This window comes from Rhodnius prolixus, unplaced genomic scaffold (assembly GCF_049639745.1).
Source record: "Rhodnius prolixus isolate KJV_2025 unplaced genomic scaffold, Rpr scaffold_3, whole genome shotgun sequence".
NCBI lineage: Eukaryota > Metazoa > Arthropoda > Insecta > Hemiptera > Reduviidae > Rhodnius > Rhodnius prolixus.
The window spans coordinates 45647331-45668622 of record NW_027411603.1 but is presented as its reverse complement, the minus strand read 5'-3'; the positions used below and the strand labels follow the sequence as shown (position 1 = coordinate 45668622).

The 21292-nt window shown below is 31.3% G+C and overlaps 2 protein-coding genes across 7 annotated transcripts in view; one reads left to right on the top strand and one right to left on the bottom strand.

The window, feature by feature from the left end:
* Positions 1–16329, bottom strand: part of nan (transient receptor potential cation channel subfamily V member nanchung) — a 39044-nt gene extending 22715 nt beyond the window's left edge. Inside the window, exons 1-4 of one of the 4 annotated variants that reach the window (XM_074125858.1) lie at positions 16196–16329; positions 11531–11673; positions 6193–6339; positions 291–481 (exon numbers count right to left, since the gene is read on the bottom strand). The gene's annotated coding sequence lies outside the window, so the exon portion shown is untranslated. Of the gene's footprint in view, positions 1–290; positions 482–6192; positions 6340–11530; positions 11674–13846; positions 13985–16195 lie in introns of those variants that run through there. The other 3 variants (XM_074125857.1, XM_074125860.1, XM_074125859.1) reach the window with 3 other exon arrangements.
* LOC141453111 (uncharacterized) lies at positions 5870–20210 on the top strand. 3 transcript variants are annotated; one of them, XM_074125874.1, is made up of 4 exons: positions 5870–5987; positions 17161–17478; positions 18386–18482; positions 19708–20210. In XM_074125874.1, the coding sequence occupies exons 1-4, from the start codon at positions 5976–5978 to the stop codon at positions 19839–19841; spliced, it is 561 nt and encodes a 186-aa protein (XP_073981975.1). In that variant the 5' UTR covers positions 5870–5975; the 3' UTR covers positions 19842–20210. The 3 variants fall into 3 exon arrangements, with proteins under 3 accessions (XP_073981975.1, XP_073981977.1, XP_073981976.1); XM_074125876.1 differs by lacking the exon at positions 5870–5987 and adding an exon at positions 14172–14358; XM_074125875.1 differs by lacking the exon at positions 5870–5987 and adding an exon at positions 14172–14922.
* The last annotated feature ends 1082 nt before the right edge of the window (positions 20211–21292 follow it).

Here is a 21292-nt window from a genome sequence, read left to right as displayed (position 1 = left end):
GGAAAACATTGTGAAAAATCATGCTATATCACTAAAAGCCATATCTGTACGATTGGAGTAAAAAAACGAACAACAATCTGTGAAGATCGCTTGCTATAAATAAAGCCCTCTAAAAGCAAGAGAATATACCGTATCTAACACTACTTCTGTTATTTTGGTATTATTTTATTTAACAAGCAGAAAATAATTCATTTAATCGTAGATCAGAAAGTGATGTTACTATCTCTTTTTTTTCACTGTTATAAAAATAGACTTTCAAAGTAATAAAAATTATTTCTATTATTACTAACCAGTCATTTCATAGAAATTAGTAGTTATCAACTCTTTAGATGTTTACATTGGCCAAAACAATAATTTGCCGTTTCTTTCTGTAGCAGGATAGTTCAATATTGTGCTGCAATATTCTTAAAAGTAAATAAATAGTCCTCTTTGGAGACTACCTTAATTATTAAAATCCTTTCCTGCCTGCAACAAATGAAATCTAACATAAAACTTTTTAGGGTAATTTTAATTTCATCAAGAACAAATATTACTATACATAACATATTTTCCCAAATTTAATATTAAACTTCATTATTTGAAAATTTTCAGCTGATTAACTTAGGGGGTTCGAAATGATCTTATTTTTGTTTTATTTTTTAAATTTAAGACGCAATATCTGAAGTTATTGGCGTCCGAGTTTTTTTTAATTTTATTTATTATTATTATTGTATTGCCAGTCTCGGGAGTGTTCTCACGTGATAGCCAACAAGTCCATCACCTGACAGTGAGTTGTAAGAAGTTCCTAGGAAGAGACAATCTAAAGGCCAGAAAAGCTGGATTTGAACCCACGATCTCCGCGTTAGAATCCAGTACGCTAACCATTCAGCTAATCCCCTCCTCCCATCCTTTTATTATCCAGAAATTGAAAATAATAATAGATCTCCTAACCAGGTTAACACCATCTTCGAAACACAAATTAGGGCACAACAAAATCAACAGTTTCTTCACAGAACCATTCTTGAAACATGGGTAAGCATTATTTAATTAAGACGTTAGAAATTTAGCAGGAATCGCGCATGAATCTGAAGGTGCTAAGTCTAAACTCACTGGAAACTAATTACCAACTGCTTATTGAATAGAACCAATGAAAAATTTAAGACAAACTAAATAAGTCTTTGTACAAAAACTAGATAAAAGACAATACAAATTATGGTACTAATAATCCAACAAAATTCTTCGGAAATTAAACTCAGAATATTGGGAACAATTTAAAACCTTATATGGATTAGATGTTAAATGGTTATTCCATCAACTTAGAACATTACATTAGGTTATCATTAATAACTGGAAGAATTTATCACTTTAAAACCAAAAATAATAAACAGCTCACCGCAAACTACTTCATCCAAAAAGAAATTCTTCAATAAAGCTGTAGCCCTAACTTGAAAAATAAAAACCTATAATATATAGTTCACTATAGTTTACATTTTGTTTATTATTTATCTTAAGACTTGTCACTGACATTGATGAATATATTCATGGTCTTGATACCAATATGTGAACAAATTATTTAGCCAATAATAGACTGACGAGAGCAAACCCATTCATTCATCTGGCTCTGTGGGCAATGTTTATATGCAATGAATGACTAACAACAATGTGAAATATCTCTTGCTCTTCATGTAGTTCTCATTGTGAAACAAATTGGCTATTGGCCTCTAATTGGTGATACTTTTGTTTCATTTGATATTAATAAAATGGCTGTAACCTGTACTCTAACAGATTCAGTCCACAATAAAATCAATTTTAACGGAAATGTATTTTTTTTTGTCACTAAAAGAGCAGTTACACAAAATTCTATTAAGACAAATCCAGTTTTAAATGAGAAATTATATATACCATCATTATTAATCACACATCAGATAGTCGTCAGTTTTCCCAAATGTAATCAACAATACCTAAAATTAAATTCTTCTCTTAAGCGGCCAAATTTAAAAATTTATTCTAAACTAAGCAATATCCAGTGCCTAACGCGTTAAAAAAAATATAGATACAATTTATTTACGCCTATTTAACCATCGATGTATGTCTTAAACCTATATCTGTGTGTGGAAAATGAGGGTAATGTGGTATGTGACTACTAGAGTAGAGTATTTGAATGAGTATTGCGATGGCTTTGAAGAAATCTAAAAAACGTGATCAGTGCAGAGAATACTTGTAACATAGTGGTAGAAGCTGACTGTAATTAGACTGAACAGTTTACTATTGTATGATATAATACAACTACAATAAAAGAAATGATTTGGCAGCACATTATTAGGTATTTACAAAAGATTACAAAAGATTTAATAGAATTTTTTATAGAGCTTTTTAAGCGAAAGTTACAATTTTTATAATTCTTTGGTTAAATGAAGTTTATAAACGTAAAACATAGAAAAAAACTGTGCGAATTAAACCACGATAATTATGTCTTCTCTTACTATACTAGAAAGTATAGTAATCTACCGATTTCAGTTTTTATCGTAAATATCCGATTTGAAGACACCTGAGTGCGAAAAAGTAGTTTTTAAAGTTTACCATTGTAACTAAAAACCCAATTCTTCAGACACTTGAAATTGGATATTTTGCTTAGATGCCAACAAAAATCTTTTTATTTTGTTAACAATACTAAAAGGGAAAAATAGAAACAATATTTTTATAGAATATTATCATTATTTCTAAACACAAAATTTGAAGGACGACAGATTCAACCCTTTAGTTTAGTTGCTTAAGAGAACTCAGCGACCTCAATTATGCACGGCCGTCAGATTGGTTTGGTTATGGAAATTCCAAAGAACAATCTGGATTTATATGAAGTAAAAGTAATAGATTGTTATGCGCAATAAAGACCTTGAGTTTTCCTCGTTTTTTTTTTGTTAACCGGAAAATTACTTTCGAAGTAAAATTTAAAATTTTATTTTTACCAACAGTTTACAAAAGCACCAAAGTTCAAATAGAGGTCACTAAATGATCAATGCTATAGCAATCATGTGAGTAATTTGGCCGTGGTTAAGACAAAAGGAAAGGAGAACCAAAGTACACATTCTAAGAGAAAAGAACAGAGAGTTTTACTACGTAAAGAAGAATGTTCTTGTAGGTTCAACATTAGCTTAGAAAATCGAAGAGCAATCAAGAAAAAAAGACACCAAGAAAGAGTGCAGTATAAAAAGAAGTTGCCAACTACTATAACCCAAGGGAACCTAAAGGAAAATAATTGCCAGAGTAAATGGAGTATTTTTTTTTTAGTTATTGATATCTCGTCAGGAAGGATAAGTTTCAGATTCAATAAAACACCCTCTATCCTGCTGATGAAAGTCTGTTTTGTTTGGATATGAGAAAACATGCTGATAGCCTCATAGATAACCTCATCTTATGCTAACAGCAATCAGCGCTAAAGAAATAATTGGATTTTATTTTGAAGCCACAGCCATTTTTTTTTCATTGGAGGAAAGGGACAAGCATTTGTTTTATGATTCTATCCTAAATAATTTCCCTTTCACGACAACTTAAACAAATATTTACGTGCAATCCTAAAAATTCAAACAAAAACCTAAGACAGCAGAACTAATTAAAGGCAACTGTTGAGTTTTTGGCTTCAGTTTATCAATCCAACACTTCATTTTACTTAATCTTTACAGATAACTATACCTCTAATTTCGACGATCTGCAGCTTGAGTTTGTGGTTTTCTACGGTGGTATCATTCAATGGACTAATATCACAGTAGATTTATAGAGAGCTTAGAAGTTACATCTTAAGAGGGGCTCAAAGATCGGTTTTTCTTGAGACCACAATAGTGAGAAAAATTCTGAGTGCACTAAGATATGAAAGATCGTAGCGACGTTGCTCCTACCAAAAAATTACCTCTTCTGCATGAAATATTATAGTTTTTATTTTCAACACTCATTAAGAGGAATTATTTCGATTAGGTCAATGATTAGGTCAATGATTATCTAAGATTATTGTTTTTAGGAATGGAGGAAGGCCTGCAAAACGAGAGAAATGGTTCTGCCATAATGAAGTTGTAGAAACGGTAAATGAGTACAAGTACTTGGGCGTGACATTGACTTCTAGATTGTCATTTGTAAAGCATATTAAAAGTAATGTGTCTAAAGCCAAACAAGGGCTGAACACGTTATGGAGTCGACTTATAGAAAATAATAGCATAAAGTATTATTCGAAACTAAAATTATTTAACAGTGTAAGTCGCTCTATGGCTTGTTATGGGGCCCAGGTTTGGGGAGGAGACCAATATGAAGATCTAGAAAAGCTATACCGTTTCTTTATTAAAAAAGTGTTTAAACTGCCATTATTTGTCCCATCTGCCTTTATCTATTGTGAAACTGGTTACCTTCCAATTTATATTCACACCCTCAAATTACAATTAAAATACATTGTTAAAGTTCTTGCTATGAGTGACAACAGGTTACCAAAAGTAGTTGCGACCCAAATTGTCTCTAAGAAGCTTTTTTGGTTTCTAGAAATCATCAACCATTTAAAAAAATATCATATAAACTTTGAATGTAATACTAACAATATAGCCTCATGGAACAATATTTTTAATAAATTAGTAAAATGTGTCCAACTACAATTTAAAGAGGAATTTATGCAGAAAGTTTTGGAACTCGATTCCTATAACATTTATAAAGAGCTTAATTTTAGCTTAGGTAACAAACATTACTTCAATTGTAGTTTATCATTGGAGCAAGTCAGGTGGATAATTAAGGCTCGTGCTGGTTTATTGTATTTAGGTAGTTCGCCGCCATACCACCATGATAATACCGAAGAAGTTTGTCTCTTATGTAATGACCTAATGCTTGATCGAATGTACCATATATTGGTAGTTTGTTCTAGACTGAGTGAGGTCAGACTAAAATATTTTAGGAATATTTCTATAACAAATGTAGAAATATTAGAAATATTAAATGGTTCTGATTGGCCTCGGTTAGCACAATATTGTAAAGCAATAAGTATATACGGTTCTAGTATTGGTTAAATTACATAATAGAAATAAATGTTAGATTTATAGGGTAATCCATTACTTTCTGGAAAAGGTTATTATTAATTATTCGCAAAGGATTTTTTGAAAACTTTTATATACCAAATTTTTTTTTTAACTCTCTGGTTTCTTTAATAATAATAATAATAATTAATAATAATAAAAAGAAGAAGAAGAAAAAAAAAAAATTGTATTAACCACTCCGCCGACGGTCATTGACCATGGCAGATGTCTTTGTAATTATTTAAATCCTAAATAATTTCCCTTTCACGACAACTTAAACAAATATTTACGTGCAATCCTAAAAATTCAAACAAAAACCTAAGACAGCAGAACTAATTAAAGGCAACTGTTGAGTTTTTGGCTTCAGTTTATCAATCCAACACTTCATTTTACTTAATCTTTACAGATAACTATACCTCTAATTTCGACGATCTGCAGCTTGAGTTTGTGGTTTTCTACGGTGGTATCATTCAATGGACTAATATCACAGTAGATTTATAGAGAGCTTAGAAGTTACATCTTAAGAGGGGCTCAAAGATCGGTTTTTCTTGAGACCACAATAGTGAGAAAAATTCTGAGTGCACTAAGATATGAAAGATCGTAGCGACGTTGCTCCTACCAAAAAATTACCTCTTCTGCATGAAATATTATAGTTTTTATTTTCAACACTCATTAAGAGGAATTATTTCGATTAGGTCAATGATTATAAAAGTAAGATATTTATCTCTATTAAATCAAATAGCACTTCTAGTTGATAATATGGAATAGAGAAGATAAAGGCACGAGAACTCCCCTCTACAAGGTGAGTGTTAAACTGTCCGCTTTCACCCCAACTCACTATCGTTACAAGACTATATAGGCATGGCTGCACCCTTAACCTCTGCAGTGGTAGTTTGTCCATCTAACGAGAGTGATCTTACGTAATAAATTATAAATTTTCTGCACATATCGAACATGTATTACAAGGTAATAATTACTAATTTAATATAATCTTCAAATTAATTATTTTCTTTTTGTATAACTAAAACGTAGGAGAGCTTTTATTGATTTTGCTAAGTGATCTGTACTCTTGTACAATAATTCTAAAGCCATTTTATTCGAGTTTCATAAGTTCTACTTAAACTATGTATATAATAAAGATGTCGGTATGCTAAAACAAAAAGTGACTCACCACTATAAGAATATTCAGAAGTACTGTTAACGGCATAAACTTTGAAGTGGAAGTCTTCTAATCAAAGAATTCTCCATATAAATCAGCTGCATAATCTCCTCAGAAGATGGTTGGAAAATCGAACTGCTCTGAACGACAGAAACTTAGCTGAAAGGCAGAAAAAAAAAAAAATGACATTCCGAACAAATTTAAATACAATACTTCTTCAAGGTCATAAATCTAATTGTGTTTTATGAATGTTAAAGTTTTAGTGGCTCTATCACCAGGCAAAAGAAAAAACCAAACAACAGTTTTAGTGAAAAACTTGTTCGATACTGAATCCTTGTGTGGGGGTGCTCAGAATTTAAATATATATACGCATATAATTCCACCAGAGGCCTGATAAATCTGAAGAAGTCTTCTCTCAGAGGGGGTCCAAATGGGGTTTCGGTTGGCAAGGTAATCAGCACACCAGCTACTCTATTTCTGTTATGTATAGGACCACAGGTCAATAATTTTCCTTAGGTTTAATGGTATTTCAAAAAAAAAAGGTCAGAAACTATACAAATATAAACAAAAATTCAATTGACGCTCTTAACTTTTCAATCAATGCTCCATTTTAAATGATACGATTTGCCAATAGCTATAAAAAAAACATTAATATGGCTTATCTATCTCCATCACCTAAAGTATAATATGGTAAACAGAAGAACAGAAAAAAAAACAAAAGAAGTTGACGTGACCTACTATCAGAAGGGGATACTTACTTCAGTTTAACTGGATAACTATCCTCTCGTGCTTAACTGATTTATAAGCTGGCAAGTAATCAAAGAAATACTATAATCGAGGTAATCAAATAATCATGGTTTTACTGACACTAAAATAGATAATGAAATTAAATATTATTACAGTACTGCATTAGCAGAAACATAAAATCTCTGTAATTAGCAATAAATGATCTTGCATGACCTCCTAAAGTGGGGATGAAAATTTATTAAAATCTGACTCCTCAAAGTAGAACTACATTTTTTTAATCAAATCGTCACTTACACTGATATAGCAAAGATAACTTTCTTTTAAAAGTGACGGGGGGAAAAATGTAGACTCTTTAAGTGCATCTCAATGGATAGACAAGTTTTTATTCTATTGGCTGATACTTCCAGAAGAACTTAACAAGGATTCTGTTTTTGTTTTAAAGAAACAATAAAAAGAGTAAAAGATATTAATAATTATCTTAGAAATTGTAAAATTAATCGTTTAATATTAAAGTAAACAAAAACATTAATGCTTTATACGTCAGGCATCTTCACTCAGAGGCAGACTACGAATGAGATTATATTGAAGTATCAAAGCAACACTAACCTTGCGTGTATAAAGTAGAAGCACTGTTTTTAAATTTTTTTTGTGAACATATCCACAATAAGATTTATTCAATTTATTCGGCTAAGGTCATGGTAGAAAAGTTGCTAATATGGTAGCATTTATTCTAAGCCAATCCCAAGTCTCGGACTTTTCTCATCTAACAGCAGAATCTATGCTCAGGTGAGATTTTGGAGATGTTAGTATTTATGCGTCACACATTGTAGATCGTTTAGCTACAGAACAGTTTTTGTGTTGATCACTACTGAAGAAAGATGCCAAGAAGAAGAATGGCTGAGAATGTAAGTAGAAAAATTGTGGAATTCGTACAATTAAGGAGGACAAGTTCAGGATTTTTTTCCATTTAGTTCCAGTGGTCCTAACCTGGGTGGGAGGGCCAATGCCTGAGGCGGAAGTATATGCTACTGGTGTGAGACGAAATTTCGAATGTTTAATTTAATTCGGCAATGCATCCATGTGGAACTAGGGACCTTTCAATCACAATTCCATGCTCTTCGTAATCAACTACACCAAATCCGACTCTAATAGGTAGTTGAGTACCTTATATACAAAAAATTTCCGATAGGCAGAATGGCAGATCATTAATTCTATTAATTTCTAAAATACAAATAAAAATTATAAATCCAGTTAAATATACACACTTTTTGAAATCAAAAAGGAACGCTGGCCGGAGACACTTTATTTTTGTGGTTTCGCACTATTAATTTTTTTGTGGTTAACAAATTAAAAAAAAAAAAAAAAAAAAATTGTACTACTATAGTTCCTTACATTAACTGAGGTTTATGATTTAACAGTAAATCATTATAGGAAAAAAAATACACAATAAACACTACAAAATAAAAGAAAATGAATGTGTTCACATAATGTGTGAAATATGTTCTTATGTAAAAATGTCAAACGGAAGTTTTTTTTCAACGATCACTTAGATTATGTCAAACGTACTGTCAAAAACATATCTGCTATTTTTAAAGAACACACTATTTTTTTTTTTCTCCCTTCCTTTAAAAGACGTATGACACTTTCAGGAAATGTTGTCTTAGACAAGCCTAGAGGTAAACATTGATCTCTGTATTTGTTAAAGAATATTTAGAAATGTAAAATATAATTAATTTTTTTTTTTTAACTTTTCTTTAAGAGACCGTAATCAAAGTATGGGAGCAACTTTTGGTTCGCTACTGTTAATCTTTTTATTCCAAAACGAGAGTATTCATACTAAAAGAAAACTTCAGAACTTATAAAAGAATAATGATACTCAGCCATATTGCTAGAATGTAGGCAACGTACATTTTTTTGTTCAACTAAAATACGAGCAAAAGCTTTAAATAAAGCAAAATTAACATTAGCAAATGTTCTTAGAGTCAGTACTAATTACAAAATGACTCAAACTTGAAATTTTGAGGTAACATAACTCTTTTTAAAGTTAGGGTAATTTAATCCCCTTCTAAATTGTATTAAGGGCAACTACTCGATCGTTGAAAAGGTTTTATCTGAGGATTCATGCGCTTGTATGTTCCTTTTTAGTCTTTTTTTAAACTGAGCTTATAATCAAAAGAAATCTAGTGATTAAACTGTAGCGTAAAGAACAAAAATCTATTGTTTATTCCTGTTCTCATATTTTATTCTAAACATATACGACGTTACAATGATGGTTTGAGTTTCCATTATTTACACAGCAAACAATTGAAGAATACAAGTGAAAATGGGAACTTTTAACTTAAGCAATAAGAAAATACTTCACTAAAAAATTGAAGTCCAACGATTCTATTAATCAATTGTGTATTCTTATCATTTCAAAATTATATGCTACGAAACGAAATAAATTAAACAATCGTTTTTGATGAAATTTCCAAAGCAGGGCTTAGTACGGCGAAATGGAAAAAAATAAATAAATAAAACTAAGGAAATGTTTGAACCTCTCATAGTCCAAGTAAATCCGAAGTTCATGTAAATTAAAATTTTAAAAATTCAAAACTAACCAACAAATAATCACTTTCCTAATTAATTTCTTCTACCTCTAAAGAAGATTAAAAATTACATTTGTATAAAGTTTTCGAATTCTGCCTGGTAACACTTGTTTTGAGAACTCATGAATAAAATAATGTTTAGCGCACGATGCGAGTTATAGATCAGAAATTTAAAAACCTAGATAGCTTCCAGAATAAATAAACCGTAATAAAGCTAATGATACTTGCCGTGGAAATACAGAAAACCACACTGGTCAAATTCTATCTGAAGTGTAAACTATAGCAGACCTAATGCACCATCAGTTACGTAGATCACCTAATCAATCAGTAGCTTTCAATAATTCGAGAAAGTTTGGCCATTAAATTAAACGATTGCAACAGAAAGATTATGATTGGTTTTTTTTATATCGTCCATTTTCTTTTTTATGGAAATAGACGAGTACCTTTGTAAGGAACATGCTCCAATGTGGCCTGCAGATAATTATTAAAAAGTAAACGTCTAAGTTACCAAGTTTCCCTGCTCGCCCTCTGGCAATAACATCGCGATTTACATCCATTTCCAGAGATTATTTCAACAGTTTTAGGCGTTTGATTTCTACTAAATATTTTCTGACACACTGACGCTGACTCACAATAAGGAATTAAAGAACAACGTATGTATGACGGATAATATTACGTTGGATCAACAGCAATACTGGATAATGTCATTGGTTTAATCCGATGGAACACGCTTGTATTTTATATTTCTGAGAATTTGTCTTTCACTAATGTTTCTGTCAAACAACACTTGCTGAATGAGTCAAATACTCTACTCTGAAAATACTCTGATGGTTTTTGAAAATCTAAAACTGGACAAAAATACTAAAAACAAGCATGCTAATAAGAATAGAAATTAGTTTATTCACGATTAGAAGAAGTATATTTGAAGAAAATTTAACAATTAGAATTACAAAAATAAAAACTGACATAATTTAAACAAATACGACTTTCTCTACTCACAGTTTCCACATTTGTAAGTAGCCCATTTTCTTGAATATTCTGAAATTTATTTAAGGAAAAAATTCATAGGCAAATGATTAAAACGTGGGTTATTGATCAGTTTGAGAACCATTTGAAAAATATCGCGTAAAACCGAAAAATCAAATCGACTTAGCTTTATCAAATCAAACATCCACTTTATGCACTCAGTGATTTTATGTTATTTGTTGAAAATATCAGATTTTGTTTTTAAATTTAGTTTAAACTTTACTACACCTAAACATGGGTCGCAATATTGAGGCAAAATTGCTTTATCTTTGAAAGTATTTGTCATATTATGATATAGGTCAATTTATAAACCTTTCACGAGTAAGAACATACCAAAAAATGTTAAAGTAGAAAAGTGATCGAGAAAAAAAAATACACTAACATGCACATTTAAAAGAAATATTGCTTCGTCACATATTTACAAAGAAATAAACGAAATTTTTTGGCTGTCATAAATAATTGTATACATGTATCAGAAATCGCTTTTGTAAATAGATGTCACAATACTTTTCATATATCCGCACATATTATCTTTCAGCCAAAAAAAAAAGGTTAATTCTCTAATTCTTTCTTCTGTTGAAATGCATTATTGACATCAAATGATTAGAGTTAAGTTTGTTCCAAACAATGTGAGAAATGATTCAAGATCTAAAATACTCTCAATTATTGAAAATGTGTTTGTCTCGTGGTTATAGATATTATTCTGCTAATATTTACAGCTAAACCTATTTGTTTGGCCACAGCAATAAACAAATTTAGAGTCAGCAAGTGTTGAGGTGAACGAGTAAAACTAATTTGGCCACTGCGGTGCATTATAAGAACACATATCTTTTTACTACCTAGTCGCAAGTAAGGTAGAACTATTGTTTCGCATATTAAAATAAACTACAATGCAACTGCAGAATATCACACAAATTCCACGCTCATTTTATCTTTTAATTTATTAACTTGACAAAGAAAATAAAAGCAGATCAAAACTTATAACTTACTTTTCGTAATTATGGTACAGTTAAAATGAACTATTAACATGTTAACGCCACTTTCGAGATCTTGAATTGTAATTAGGAAAGTACGTAAGAATCTGTAGCAGAGAAAAAATTTCGGGAATTCCTTTTTCTTCCTTAAACGAAACCTAGAAAAGAAGTCTGAACTAAATTATTTGATTTAATTTGTCTTTTGAAGCATAATTTTTAAAAATACAGAGAAATACAATAAAATAAGTTTGCAATATTTGTATATAAAAATGGAAGTGATGTATTCAAGCCGAAAGGCATGATTTAATTGATTTTACACTGATTGAAATTATGAAATTGCATTTAAAATAGAAAGTTTGTGGAGAAAACAAGCGAGTGTTGTTCGTCATAGATATTTAATCCCGTCTTAGCTAATTTTAAAGAAAAAAAAATCTAAAATAAAAATTTAAAAAAGGATAATCATTAATGGAGATGATTATCCAATTTCATTTCATTTCAGAAAAGAATGATATGGCAAAATCTTTGGACATTCCAGCAATTTGAGAAAGTTAACAGTACATTTAAAGTAATGGTACAGTAAACATCATAAATAAGAATTTAAGCGTTTTGTTAGGTCAGTGAAAAGTGTTATCTCTTGTTTCCGTCAACACAAAAGCAACCTCTTCTCACAATCTCAACTTCATTATTCTTTATCTGGCATCACCTTACCGTAATTGCAGAGAACATTTATTTACTTATTAACATCGTACGGTTCAGAGTTCGTTTTTTGCTTTCTTACACATTTCCTTTGAACTCTCCATGATCAACTTATTATATGTCCAAGTTTTTATATGTTAAAGATTGATAATTTTATTTAAAAAAAAATTTCCACACCCCCTTCTCATTATTTAGATAAGATCCCTTATTTCTAAAGCAGTTCAGATACACGATTCACAAAAATTACAATAATTAATAGAAACAAAAAAGTTTACCTTACTGTGGGGAATCCCTTTCACGAGGCTTGTAAATTTTGCCAACTCCCTCCAGAAAATCTCTCATTAGGTCGCCACTGGAAGAATGACTCCTATGCCACATATACTCCGCTAAGTAGGAGTCAAACTGGCCAGTGACGGTCCTTCTTGGAAGGTGTCTTTTCATGGAACCCCACGTTCCCTCAATAGCATTCGCGTGCACTCCACTTTTGGGGTCTTTAAAATGTAGGGAGTGATTTACTTTCATACGTTTGAAGCCTTCGTCTTCTAGACAGTCATATGACTTCCAACAGTCCGAGTAAATTGTAGATCCCGGCAGTATGAAAGTCTTAATGATATCCAGTAAGGTATCTTTATCCCTAGTTTCAACGACCCTAAAAAAGCATTTATTGGACCCCCTCTCCACACCACCAAATACCCATCTACCATTCACATGCTTTCCTCTGTTATACTTTCGTTTTCCAAACTTGCATTCATCAATGTCAACAATCTTTCCGACGCCACCAAGCATACTACTTTCATTAATCACAATATCCATACATACCTCTCTATAAAAACTTCGCCAGTCACACACAGACACTCTACTCAATCCCAATTCAAAACACACATCATTCTGCGTCCTCTTTTGTACAAAAAACTCAGTCATAAGTAAAATATCAATCAAACCAATTTTGCTTCTTTCAAACCAGGAACCCTTACGCACACTTCTTCTCAGATCATGAGAAGGGGTCGAATACACTCGGCACCTCCATTCATACTTATCAATAGCACGATTTTGTTTTATTAATTTCATATCACATCCACACTTCGGACATACATATCTACTATTAATTAAGCCAACATCCATACAAAACTGTAAAACTTTCATTTCTCTATCCTCACTTAGACTACATTCATGCTTTAAATAGTAGAAAAATTGTAAATTCAAAACGCTCATCTTTTATGAAGTTTCAAAAAAAAGGCACCTAAAGTAACACACTGGACACTGGCGGGAACAGATAATACATTGAAAAGGAAACACTGTGCAGTAAGTGTAATGCGCATGCGCGCTAAACATTAATAGGTAAAACATTCAAAAAAGGATATACGGCACATTAGCGGGAAATTGAGAAATTTAAAAAGAATATACTGAACATTGGCGGGAAGCAGTTTAATAAGTCAACGGTAACTGTGCTGTGCTGCGCATGCACTAACAATAAACAGGCCATATCTCCGGGCGCTATTCTTGACATTAGACCAAAGGTTTTTGAATCACTTTGGGTGGATTTATCTCTAAGATAAATAGGAAGCTCTAGTTTATTTTCTTACACTAGTATCTCACAGCACACCTAGTACTAAGCTTCGATAAAATTACACTTACAAGCAGAATGGCGTTTCTTAATTTTTTGATTCTTCAAATTGAATAACAATTACGTTCAAATGCTTAAAAATTTCGACTATTTTTCCAGAAACAAAATTAATGTGAGAACAACAAACGTTATGCTTTTCTCAAAAATATGCTTTAGTGCAATGTACCACTTTCTATAAATATCATAAAATCTCGTTTGTTTGGGCAATAAGATCCAGGGCGCCGATATACGCCACCAACGTTCCTCGTGAATTGTGATTGCGATCGAGGGGAGGTGATACACTGTTATCTCAATCAGGTGACTATAATCTATCAGGTGAGCGGTATTTTCCCGCTCTCTTCTTGATTGAATTTGAATAGGTGGTGCAAGTCATATGTGTCTATACTTCAAATAATTGAGATACTATCTTTGACTATGTATAAAATCTTAATTATTATTATTTTGTTTATTTAAAGTGCTCAACTACGGCCGGCTTCCGGACAGAGTTCTCTCCTTAGGGATCCCCACTGTTTATCACAATACAGTGAGTTGAAAAAGGCTCCTAGGCAAAGAAAATCTTAAAGCCGGCAGCTGGATTCGAACCTGGCGTGGGAATCCAGGGCGCAAACCACTTACCTAATCCATTTTTTTAATCTCTAATAAATCTCTCATGGTTTTGTTACTTTTTCCATTCATAATTCTGGATTCTGTTCATTATATGGTTCAGCACATTGGGGTTTAGTGCGAATTCGGTCCAGTATACATGTTTATGTAATCTAGATAATTTTATATAAGTTAGACTGCAATTTGTGGCTTTAATTCTCGTGTCTATCGTCCTTCTTTATGCACTATTGGCCGCGAATGTAATGTTGCTGTTTCTAAACGATTTTTTAACTGGTTCAAAGAGAATTTTTATGCACATCGTAGATACTAGACTGTTATGTTCGGCTTGGAATGGAGATATTTAAGATGGAGCTCCTGCTATGAAGTGCTACTTGTTTGAATCATGCTCATTTATTTAACCATCATTTTTAAAATGGAAATTAGACCTCTGGTATTGTTAGTTTCTGGGGAACTACGTAATCTTTTACCATTTCTTTAATTTTCTGTAAGTAATGCTTCTGTTACGTTGTTCTTTACTTGATCAAACTATTGTTATTTGAAGGCTTTTTGTTGTACATTGAGACCTTGTAATATAAATATATAACCTTAATGTCACTTAGCTTTTTGTTACTTTCTGAATCGGAATTACCAATACCTAGTATGATATACCGGTATAATAATCTATGTTATCAGTAACTGTGCTTTAGACGAAGAACCAAGTATAAAAACCTATTCGAAAATTGATCATACAGGAAAAGTCCTGTCACTTGTATTAAAATAAATTTTCATTCTCGTAAGTTCCATTTTAGTAAAATCTGCTACCACCTTCTACCACGCTAAATTAGCAACTAAACAGGAGTAAAATTGCCAATATTAAGGAGATTAGGCAATTACAATTGAATGATTACTGCTTGAGTAAATTCACGCCAGATTTTCTTTTGCAGAATCATCTATTAGTTTAACTATTAGTCACAGTATAGTATTGTCCTGCTTGGTTCATTATGTTTCCAGTAGCCCACAGTAAGCAGCGTATAATTGGTGCACTGTTATTTTTACTTAATTGTATTAATTAATTATTACCGTAAAATTCCAAAATAGCATTTCATTAGATCTTTTCTATTACAAGAGGAGCGAAACTTACATTATAACTGCGATTGCTTTTTTCTTTACCAATTTCGGTTAATTGATAACTGAAAAGTTCCAAAACCCTAAACGTTTAAATAATTACTTTTAAAAGTTCTGTAAAATCAGTTCAGCTTAAGATTGTTTGGTCTTGCATCTAATTTATGACCTTCAGACTATAAATTCTAAGAAAATTGCATTTAATCTAAAAAAAAAACCTATTGGAAGTACAGATTTTCATTTATGTTAAGAGCTTCTTCAGTTAAAAAGAATACTGAAAAAGTAGATTTCGAATGGAATTCATTCAATATCCTATACTATTTTCAGGAAAGCCGTTTCAGGGCAAGGAAAGAAGTAACACAAATTAAACATTGGCCACACACTGGCAGTAGATAATCTTTGAGGAATAAAGAAGAAGAAAATAGGCCAGGAACAAGATATCAATGTTCTAGAATCAACCGTAACTGCTCTTATAAGGCTTACGTAATTCACTTCCTGTTCAAAACAACAGTAATTCTTTACACTTCAATACAAAATGTACTTTGTAGGAAGAAAACGTGGATAATTAAATAAATTTTTATATTTATTTAAATAAATTTGGAAGTTTACTTGTTAATGCTCAATAATAGAGGAGAAGGAACTGGAGTGCCATTTACCTGGAATTCTTTTCTTTTTTTTCTGCATCCACGGGCGGAAGTAGTCTTCTTACTCCATCACGGTACCTCTTTTGGCAAAATAATCAAATCAATCTTCTCAATGGCAAAAAAGAAACTCCTTAGTGACAAGGAATACACAGAAATACCAAAATGTACCTCGCCTCATCTTCTGTGCATTTTGTGTTTAGACTTCGGATTGACACGTTTTCAAATTGCTTTCACAGCTCCCATTGAAGACAAAAAAAAAGAAGGAAAAAATGGATTGTGAGCGTTCAGTAAAACATTTTATTTTCTCCTATGAAAAAAAAGTATTGCAGTTTAAAGATTACAACGACCAACTAGTTAGGCCATTAGTTATTCTCCTGACTTCTTTATTTTTAGCAAGAGTAATGCACTTTCGAGATCTTGATATAATTTTCTTATCAATAACTACACGATGTCACTGAAGAAACTCATAATTCTGTAATTTAAAAATTAATATTTTAAATAGCAAGCAAATAACCGGAACTTCGTCATCACTAACATTACGATTGAATTGAATGAACATAGTGCTGTAAAACAATTTACAATATCCGATCGTAAGTATTGAAATTACAATTATTTTATAATCTCATTGACTGAAAAGGATTGAACTCACGTTTTACGAAGTTCACGGACAATCGCCCGAATCCAGTGTCGTGAAAATCTACATAAAAAAAGGCCTACTTTTGATTGAGGAATTTTCTTAAAATGCGAAATTTTTACTTTTTTTAGTATCTAAGTTCCTCCAACTTTAATGTTAATATTCTTAGTATGCAGTCTTGGATTCTTTTGCCTTGTATGAAAAAGATACCCTTCTGAAACAAATGTATACATCAGACTAAATAAATACTCAAAATTTAACTAATGTTTGGTTAATTTTCAGATTTAAATAGTTAATTATCATGTTATTTACATATAAAAACTTTGGTATTTCGTATTTTTAGATTTTCGCATTAACTCTCGCATTAGCAATGGGATGTAGTCTGGCGCATTCAACATCATCAAAACAGCCCCAACAAAAACGACACCGACGAGGACCTCACCATTACTATGGAGACGATAGTGATCTGACCGATGAAGAAAAAGAAGCACTGGCAACACTATCTTCGCACGAACTGGCTGGCCTACCTGATTTACCAGACAGTTTCTTCGAAAACAAAGAACCTGATGAAATTACCTCATACATTGAGAGCACTAATCAACATGGACTAGAGGAGGTTATCAGATATCCAAATGATCATGATTATGACATTGATTATCATGTTAGTAATTTGATTTTAAACAATTTCAATTCTAAATTAAATTAATGAAATTACAAGGGTCGGTCAAACTGGCTTTTTACAAATACATTTGAAATAATTGTGTAGAAAAATCAATCAGCGAAAGATTGATTAATGCAACTACATTTTCAAACTGACATCTGTTTACAAATGATTCTCTTCATAAATACTCTTGGGCCTATTGTAAACTGTTGTCACATTAATCATTTCAAAATAAATAAATAAATAAATATATAATAATAATAATAATAATAATAATAATAATAATAATAATAATAATAATAATAATAATAGAACTCAGTCCTACAGTACAGCAGTACAATACGAGTACAGTTCTTCTTCAGTAAAACTACGATATTAGGAAACGATTTAAAGCCGTATAATACTTAAGTTCCACTAGAGTGGAATAACTTCGAGTTCAGCAAATAAAGTGATTAAGTTTACTTATAAAAGCCCTTATTAGTGAAAAACTTATCAGAGCCCAGAGCTCATATTCTCTGATTATCACTCTTCCGCTCCACTTTTTCCGTGAAAAACTTTTAGACAAGTTGCGAACGAATTCATCGTCGATTTCTACCTCTAAAGATAGCATATCAAATACTTGAATTAGCTCACAGATGGTTTCAAATTTTAGAAAATGACGGTCTTATATTTTGAGAAATAAACTAAATAGTTATGTAAATACATTCAGCAGAAATTAAAGAAAAAACAATTATAATAAATAGTGGTTGATGAGATCGCACAATTATCAATCTTATTAACAAGACAGAGATATTTCTTGCTAATTCTTGCTGACAAATGAATAGATTTGCTTTTTCCCACAGAATTTCAAAGAAGGTTATTTTAAAAGTCACTCTTTTGTTATTATTCTTCTTTTTTTTCTTTACAGGCTCATCCAAAATATTCTTTTAAATATGGCGTAGAAGATCCTAACACTGGTGACGTGAAGTCGGCACGTGAAGAAAGAGATGGTGATAGAGTTGTTGGTAAGTTAAAAAAAAAGAAGTTTATTTTTAGAAATCAGATATCATCTAGATAAAATACTTCCATGGTACTCACTTTAGGCCTACGCAAAAAGAGGACACGCACACTACAAGTTCTCTTGAGGTAGTTGTATATACTTTTTTAAAAACGAAGGAAGCTGCTGAAGCGCGAAGCGTGTAGAGGATGTCTTACAATAAAAGTAACACTATAAAATGACATAGGAAAAAAAAAATTCCTTAATTTTCCGGTGTACTACGTGTAATTTTCTCGGATATTATGGAAGTCGTCACAGTTTGAAACAACTTAAAGCTTCATAGGAAAAGAGTAACGTGTTAATTGACTTGCTTCAAATTGAAATACATGAATTAGAATAATGTATTTAAAATTACGAAAATGAAGCGTAAAAGATAGATCTGGTAAACCATGGAGGACAGAGAAATAATCTCTCTCTTGCTCAGACACCCATAAACACAAAAGCAAACACAATTCAGGAATCACAACATTTATTTATCAAATGCTAAAATCAGATTAACGTAAAAGAAGTTTTAAATACAAAGAAGATGTACAAAATAATTCTTAGAAACTTACGATACTAAGTACCAAGTATATTTGGGCTCAATAGATTATCTATAAAAATATAGAAGTACTGTTTTCTCCTTTAAAATCACCATTTCACCCTAGAAAAAACAAAATGAACTTATTAATATAAAAAAAATAAAATAAATGAATTTGTAAATTTCAATTCAACAAAGAAAACTTGTAGAAAATGTGTGTTAAGTAATTGATTTCGCAAATTATTGTTTGCTTATATTGTATTAGTTATAATGAACTTGAGGAAGACAAATTGTATGACGAGAAAACACGAATAACAAATAAAAAAAAGGACTCTACTCTCTAAAAGGTCTAGGAAAAGAGTCCCTGATTAAAGTACCAGAGAATCTCCTACGGTAGTCCCACCTGTTCTCACCTAACGGATCAACTGCCTTAGTCGACGAATGAAAATTTAAGACCATCGGTAAATGCCACTCAGAAAGCAATCTAACTAAGCATTACATTCCACTTTATCAATCATTAGAAATGATTTCTATAAGTTTGGATGTATTAAATGTGATCAATATCTATTATACGGAAAACATTTTTTGCTTTTTGTTTCAAAAAGACCTTAAATACCTTAATTATATGTTTACATGTGTTCGAAATCAAGTAATTATATTTCATTTTATCCAGGTGAATACAGTTTGGTAGAACCAGACGGCAGCGTCCGAACAGTCAAGTATACAGCCGATAGCAAAAATGGTTTCAACGCAGTTGTACATACTCATCATGGTTTAGCAAATTTGGGCTCAATAGATTATCTATAAAAATATAGAAGTACTGTTTTCTCCTTTTAAATCACCATTTCACCCTAGAAAAAACAAAATGAACTTATTAATATAAAAAAAATAAAATAAATAAATTTGTAAATTTCAATTCAACAAAGAAAACTTGTAGAAAATGTGTGTAAAGTAATTGATTTCGCAAATTATTGTTTGCTTATATTGTATTAGTTATAAAAATGTAAAGTGTAAGATCAAGCGTCAAGTTACTATTTAACTAAAATATTGTGCAATTATTAGTTGTAAAACAAAAATACTTGTAAATTCACTGAACCTCAATTCCATATATTGTTCAGATCTATGATACTTAGATTTCTATTAGTATAAATTGCTCTTATATATAAATAAGATAAACCCTACAAGAAGGAATAAAGCACTCTGCAGAAGCACTTCAATATCTAGTCCCAACAATGTCGATAGTCTTTGTGAATTGGTCATCACCACTGCTCATTCGCATGCCAAATATATGTAAAATGTGTTGTTGTTGTTGTTTTTAACTAGTTTTCTATAGTTTTTTTTACATACATTGTTATATATTGTTATTTTTACACTTTTGTAATAAATTAACAAAACAAAATTGACTTAGTTTCTTTAGTTTCAAAAATTGACTAATTTTAAAAATTATATTATTGAATTTAACGGAAATCGTTTGAAAAATGAGATATACTAACTCTTCAACTAAATTAAATGTTTCTCTGTTTAAATATTTTAAATGTTTGGAGTATGTACATTAAAATTTACGCCTGCTTCGCATTAGGACTATCAAATTTCAGTCAGTTCAAGTAATAATTAACGTATTAGAAATATTACTAAGTGGTAACAGTGGCTAGAGCTATGCTTATTAACCAAGATGGATCAAAAGGTTTGTGACAGAACGCTACAAAAAACTGCATTTTACCGCAGTTTACTTCATTAACTAAATAATTAATGGCAATTTGGAACTAGTAATAGTGATAGAAACTTAAGAGGGTCAATTTCAAAAATTACCCAGTTCTTAATCGAAATTCGTCGCGACCTCCGATTAATCCGAAGAGAAAAATAAAATTTTAATTTTCTGCTACTATTCGTCTCAAAAATTAAAATGTATATATGTACACTCCATTTTTTAAAAACCACTTTTTCATATTCAGGAGGTCTCAAAACGGATATTGCCGCTGATAACTTTGACAATGTGCATTAATTCAGCACTTTCTTCATACGAGGATTAAAAAAAGTAATTATTATTCAATATTCGATTTCATTAAGAGTTTATTCGTCAAGGGTTTTATAACTGTATTAGTGCACATACACCAGTAGATTCTTACTTTTTTTGCACACTCGATATAATCAGTAGAACGACCGTGCACAACACAAAGCAAATGATTCTGTGGGAAACAGGAGCAATGGTCTGTGCAAAATATTGTTGTACTGGCTAAATGTCTGACTAATCCGTAATG